At 39.8% G+C, this 7,130-nt stretch overlaps 1 protein-coding gene and 1 pseudogene across 1 annotated transcript in view; both read left to right on the forward strand.

Moving 5' to 3' along the window:
• The first annotated feature begins 4,155 nt into the window (after positions 1-4,155).
• LOC102773983 lies at positions 4,156-5,315 on the forward strand (annotated as a pseudogene).
• Positions 5,316-6,213: 898 nt separating this feature from the next.
• MRPS9 (mitochondrial ribosomal protein S9) overlaps positions 6,214-7,130 on the forward strand; it is an 80,969-nt gene continuing 80,052 nt past the window's right edge. Inside the window, exon 1 of the mRNA XM_015561180.1 lies at positions 6,214-6,243. Within this exon, the coding sequence (XP_015416666.1) occupies positions 6,214-6,243 (30 nt within the window). The remainder of the gene's footprint in view (positions 6,244-7,130) is intronic.

Raw genomic sequence — 7,130 nt, forward strand, 5'->3', positions numbered from 1 at the left:
ATGATAAAGATAAAAGTCTTTATGTAAATTAAACCCTTAAATATCAAAATTCAAGTCCCAGCTGGGCAACAAATTCAGCAGCAATGCTGGGCAGGTTGAACCATGTCTCTGAGTCATGAAATACCCAAGTCCCTGGTTAGCCTTCCTGGAAGAATCTTTTGGGTCCTAGAGCCCCAGCATTGCTAACCATTTTTGAGTAGGCAAAGGTGGAATGGCTTGTATCAGAAAGTATTTGTCATGTGCACAGTGTAGCACTCATAGTGGGCACCATGAGAGCTGGGATATAACAGGAAGGTGGAAGTAGGGCACCAAGAGTGATGGTGACATAATAAATGGGGGTGCGGTCAACCTAAAGCACTCTTTTTTTTTTTTTTTAAATATATTTTATTGATTTTTCACAGAGAGAAAGGGAGAGAGATAGAGTTAGAAAAAAAAAAACTCCAAGGCCCCCAAACTACACACACACACACACACACACACACACACACACACACACACACACACACACTGTGCAGGCCAAAGAAAACTTTTCTGAAGGACAGTTTGGGACCTCTGAAAAGCTATGTAGACAGCTGTGACCTCCTGTGCTTACCTAGGAGATAGGAGAGGTGAGGACAGTGAGAGCAGCAGACACAGGGAAGTGGGGTTGGGTGCTGAGGCAAGAGCATCAGTGCACTGGGTCCTGAAGTGAGTGGGAATAGTGAGTATAGGCCATGGGTACAAGCGAGAGGGAAGGCTCTTAAGACACCCTTGCCTAACTCACAATTCTGTGGTCTTGGGCATGGTAGAGAGCAGTGGTGCTAAGTGTGTGGACTCCCGAGTCTCGCTGCCTGGCTCCGTCTCTCCCTGGCTGTGGGGCCTTATGTAAGTCATTTAACATCTCCATGCCTCCTAATAAGAGGATAATAGTAGTGTCTTCCTCATAGGGCTCTTGCTATGATTAAATTAGATGAAACTTCGAACAGCTCTCAATTAATGCCATATGTTATATAGTGCTTTGACTTTTTAAATATTTTATATGTGTTCATGTATATATGCATGCAGGATTTTATTCTCATTTCTATTTCTTAGACTTGTATCTCACGGTGCATCTAAATCCAGACTCTTTCTAATAGGGACACTAGAGATAGGCTGCTCTAACCATTACTTTCTTCCATAAAAGAGTAAGAATGAAAATCACACTTCTCATTTTTCAGGTCAGATCGCAATCTTCTTCTCCTTATTTACATTTTTCAGGCTGTGTCATTCTTTGGAGTCTCCCTAATGTGTAAAGTCATATTTCCTCTGTCCTAAAATAGTCTCTTTTATGCCTCCAGAAGTTCACTTTGGGTCTAGGGTTATGGAATTGTATTATTAAGTCTGTTTATTTTAGCCAGGCTCTTAGTGATTATATTGATTTCAATTATATATATATATATTTTTCATTCTGAAGACCTAGTGCATTGACTATATTCAGTTTATACTTTGACTATTTAGTTCTGTTTCTAGATCTTCTTTACCTCCATCCAGCATCCATCACAGGGGCTCCTGTTTTGAACCCAAATCTATGCTTAGGGCATGGGGTAAAAGAAATAGCCATAATGTCACAGAATATTTCCTACACACTATTATTTCAAATAGGGGAACCACTCATACTCCAACCACCCTAAGAAAATAATTACTTTCACTGTCTACATGCAACTTTTAAAAAATGAATATATGCAAAGTAAGTATAAGTGTGGTGAGGAACACACCAGCCCTAAGCACACTGCCCTGAACTTGTGCATGTTGGACGTCATTTTCAATGCACAGTGGATGGTGTGATCAACCCATCTTTATGTTCCATGTAAATTTGTTTTATTTTTGATAATGAAGCTTGGAGAAATGATTCTTGAAGCATTATAACAGCTTTGACTGACAGCTCCCTTAGTGCTGTCTCTTTCACAGCAAGCATAACTGACAGCTTGCAGGTGGAGAACACATGTAGATAGATTGAGTCCGTAATGGGGGGAAAACAAAGAAGATATTTGTTCTATTTGTTATTTATTAAAATTCAACTAATATGGTAAAATATATGCATCTTGGCAGAATAGATTTAATTTGTAGGCTGAGAGGGTTTTCTGTTATGGAAGCTTGATATATAGCAATTATGTACTAAAATTACTTCTCATAAATATTTTCAAACTCCAGTGAAATTTACATTACTCTTTTTCATACCCATGAATACCGTTTATTTAGCTGGGTATGGTCTAGATAATTAAAGACTTTTCAAGTTGCATATTTAAATTCCATTCAAGTTATCTTTTGTGGGCACCTGCCTGTGTAGATTAAGTTAGAAACCTTGTCACATTAAAACAAGAATTCTGCAATGCCACTTGTAGGTATAGACCCGAAATAATTGAATGCAGGGACTTGGACAGATACTTATGCACCCACATCCATAGCAGCATTGTTCACATCAGCCCAAAGGTGGAAACAAACTCACGTGTCTGTGGACAGATGGATGGATAAGCAAAATGTGATATATGCAAAGAAATATTTACTTAGCTTTAAAAAGAAATGAAGTTCTGATACATGCTACATTGTGGAAGAACCTTGAAGACACTATGCTAAGTGAAATAAGCACAGTCATCTAATGATGAGGAGCACTGGCAGGAGCAGCGATGCCACCCTGTGTGCCTTGTTCGTGGCTTCATTCCCCTCCTCCCTGGATATTCACTGTCCTGAAGTTTGGGTGTATCATTCTCTTGCTTTTCTTTATTGTTTTAATACATATAAATAAATCCTTAAACAATATATTGCTTGGTTTTTGAACGTTATATAAATGGAATCATACTATGTAAGTATATGTGTCTGTTTTTCCTTCCTGGTGAAACACATCCATATTCATATGTGTAGTTCTGATCTATTTATTGTCATTTTTCTATGGTGCTCTTATCCACCCATCCTCTTATCCATAGACAGATATGTTTGTTGTTGCAAAATTTCTGTGCAAGAATTTCTACAATGTATACACCTAGGAATGTAATTGATGGATTGTAGGGTTTGCTCATCTTAACTTTAGGTCATTGATTCATTGATTGATTTCAGGAGAGCTGTACCAATTTATTCCCCCACAAGCAGCATCTAACAGTTCCTGCTATCACACATCTTAGCAACACTTGCTGTTAGCCCAACATTTTGACTCTCCTATGTTTATATTACCAGGTGACTTTAGAACCAAATCCTCACATTGGATGTGACTCCACCATATTGGACTTTAAGGATCTGATGCTTGATGCCTATGCCATGCTCAGTAAATGACAGAAAAATTAAATGAATCTAGCCCAGCCAGTGTGGCTCAGTGATTGAGTGCAGACCTATGAATGGTTCGCAGGCTCAATCCCCACTAGGGTGTGTGCAGCCATTCAATGATTCTCTCTCATCATTGATGCTTCCCTCTATTTCTCCCTCTCCCTTCCTCTCTGAAATCAATAAAAATATATTTTAAAAATGAAATGAATCTAAGCTTTAGGTGTCTGGTAAAATTATGGATTTTTCATATTTTAAATGTTTATCAAATTATTATTCTAATCATTCCTTCTTCTCCTAATTATGTACCCAATATCAACCTATTAATGGTGTATCTGTCCCCAAACTCAAAGGCTACACAGGAAATGTAATGCAACAGTCCACGTGTTGCCCATAGAAGTGGGAAATGTATTATATTTGCTTTACTGTAATCTAATAAAAAACTGTAACATGAATTTTAGAGAGAAAAAAATAAAGAATAAAATCTGCAAAATTCTTAACCTAATTTCAGTACTTAACATAGTTCTTATATGTTCCAACATACTTATTTAAAAAATGGTATAACCTTCCCCCAGTGCCTGTCAACCCCGCTTCTATGTCATGGTGGGCACAGCACTTCTTGAAGCTCCATGCCCATGGCCACTAGACTCAAGAGGCCCACTTTCAACTCCTGCTCTTCCTCCTTCACAGAACAGATGAGGGGATGCGTGGCATCAGTGAAAATGTTTCTACATGCAAGAGGTCTGCAGTAAGCATTAGCTTCTGGGATGACCTTTTCATCCAGCATTTTGTGAGACTGTCTAAAGAAAGGAAGGGCCCTGAAATTAACAGTTATTTTGCTTGAGTCCAGGGCACTAGTCAGCTTGCAAAGGCATTTATAAAGGCATGAAATATTTTCAAGGTGACTTTCCAATGACAGTCACGAGAAAGCTACACAGAATCAAATTCAAACCTCTCCTATCAAAACCCATTTCAGAATTACATTCAAAGGACACATTTCAAATCTGTGGACTCATGTTGGATTCAAAGAGATGTGCCATAATTGGAGCAAATCTTCAAGATTGACCTTACTGCAGCGGTTCTCAACCTGTGGGTCGCGACCCCTTTGGGGGTCGAACGACCTTTTCACAGGGGTTGCCTAAGACCATCGGAAAACACATGTATAATTACATATTGTTTTTGTGACTAATCACTATGTGTTAATTATGTTCAATTTGTAACAATGAAAATACACCCTGCATTAGATATTTACATTACGATTCATAACAGTAGCAAAATTACAGCTGTGAAGTAACAAGGAAAATAATTTTATGGTTGGGGGTCACCACAACATGAGGAACTGTATTAAAGGGTCGTGGCATTAGGAAGGTTGAGAACCACTGTCTTAACTGAAGAGAAACTAAAGAAAAGTAATATGAATACACAATTGTGACTGCCATCATAACTGAACGTGTGCTGGTCTAGAAGACTCCGGGGTGGTCTGCAAACCTAATCAAGTAGGAAGCCAACAGTTTTGGGGCTGCCACAGTCATAAACTATGAACAGGTGAACATGGATGACCAGCTGGGACACCTGCAAAGACGGTAGTGTGACCTGGCAGGGGTGGAAACCTGCAAGTCCTTAAAGCAGGGGTCCTCAAACTTTTTAAACAGTTCACTGTCCCTCAGACCGTTGGAGGGCCAGGCTATAGTTTAAAAGAAAACTATGAACAAATTCCTATGCACACTGCACATATCTTATTTTGAAGTAAAAAAAACAAAATGGGAACACATACAATATTTGTATTTGCATGTGGCCCGCGAGCCGTAGTTTGAGGACCCCTGCCTTAAAGTCTCAAAAAGAATGGCTCCTGTTGAATGGGTGGGAAACAGCATCAACCATGAATATTCTGGAATTGTGCAGCAGATTACTACAGACCGAAGTCAGCAGAATAGAGCCCCTTGAATCCTGGAAAAAATGGAGCTTCGAAGCAGTTCATGCAGCATTACTGCCCGTGCTGGGCAACCAGAGGAGGAAGTGTGCTAGGTTTGAAGATCATGGACTAATCCGTTTCAGGCTCATGCTGAGCCAGAAGCTATAGCCACTGGCCTCCCCTGAGTTGGTGCACTGAGCTTCCTGAGTGATGGCCAGGCCCCGTCTATCAGCCCATCGCACACTCGAGAAACCTGTCACTAGGGCTGCTGCACCATTTCCTGTTTCTGTTGACTTTTTAAATAAATCTCATTTGCCAATTGAAAAAAATATGGTATATATTCTGCTTCTACAAACTTATTTGCTTGTTTCTACTTAAACTTCCACAATTATATTAAAATTTTTTTACAATGTATAGAAACTATTATTTAGAGATATATATTGGGTGGGGGGGGGAGGCTGAATGAAAAAAGGTAAAGGGATTAAGCAAAAAATAGATATATATATATATAACACAGACACAATAGTATGGTGGTAGTCAGTGGATAGAGCGTGGGCCTGCAGACCTAAGGGTCTTGGGTTCGATTCCAGTCAAGAGTACATACCTTGGTTGTAGGTTCCTCCCAGGCCAGGGCCCTGGTGGGGGCCGGTGCAGGAGGCAACCAATCCATGTATTTCTCTCACATCAATGTTTCTCTCTGTCTTTCCCTCCCTCTTCCGCTCTCCCTAAAAAAGATCAATGGAAAAATGTCCTCAGGTGAGGATTAACCAAAATAAATAAATAAATAATACATACATAAATAAAATAAATCAGAAAAAGAGAGCAATCATTAGCTCAAAATTCAGACCATGAAGTCTGATGTTTGAATTGAAAAAAAAAAAAGACATCTATTTTTGTTATTGTTAATCCTCACCTGAGGATATTTTTCCAGTGATTCTTTAGAAAGAGTGGAAGGGGGAAGGAGAGACAGAGAAACATTGATGTGATAGAGACACATGGACTGGTTGCCACCCCCACTTGCCCCTGTCCAGATGGGGTTTGGGATCAAGCCTGCAACCAAGGTATGTATGTGCCCTTGACCAGAATCGAACCCAGGATTCTTCAGGCTGATGCTCTATCAAGTGAGCCAAACTGGCTAGGGCAAGACATCTACTTCAATAACCTATAACCTTTGGTTCCCGGACCTCTGTCAATTTGATGTAAGTTTCACTATCCTAAAAGGTAACAAAAGCTCTGACCAGTCTGGCTCAGTAGATGGAGCATCGGCCTGTGGACTGAAGGGTCCCGGGTTCGATTCTGGTCAAGGGCATGTACCTTGGTTGTGGGCACATCCCCAGTAGGAGTGTGCAGGAGGCAGCTGATCGATGTTTCTCTCTCATCGATGTTTCTAACTCTCTATCCCTCTCCCTTCCTCTCTGTAAAAAATCAATAAAATATATATTTTTAAAAAAGGTAACAAAAGAAAGAACAGAGTGAGCTTTTTGTACAACTAAATGCATTCCATTTAAAGGACTGCTCTTTATTCTGAGATTATGTCAGTTCTACCTTTTTAATGTTGAAATGTTCTGCGATTTAAGAAATGATAATAGATGGTATTTACTTGATAACTTTGTATGACTTCAGATTTTCTGTATGTCTGTGGTTTAATTTTACTGGTCCTTCAAATCTAAATGTTTAGGAATCCTTTCAGAGCCCTTGACTACATCATTTACTATGTATTCCGTGTAAAGCAACCTGGAGCTACTGCCCGGAGGACCAGAGTCCCAGAAGGAAAAGCATACCCATCTCTATTTAACTTAATTCTACTTACTTAATTCTGATTGGGTTTCAAGTGAGGCTCAGTACCCACACTATGGGGAGTGACGTGCAAAGATGAGTAAGGCAGCATTTCGTCCTCACCGGTGTCCAGCAGGGCCTGGTAGCGTGATTACAGTAAAAAAACAACGGA

Source organism: Myotis davidii, unplaced genomic scaffold (genome assembly GCF_000327345.1).
Source record: "Myotis davidii unplaced genomic scaffold, ASM32734v1 scaffold614, whole genome shotgun sequence".
NCBI classification, from domain to species: Eukaryota; Metazoa; Chordata; class Mammalia; order Chiroptera; family Vespertilionidae; genus Myotis; species Myotis davidii.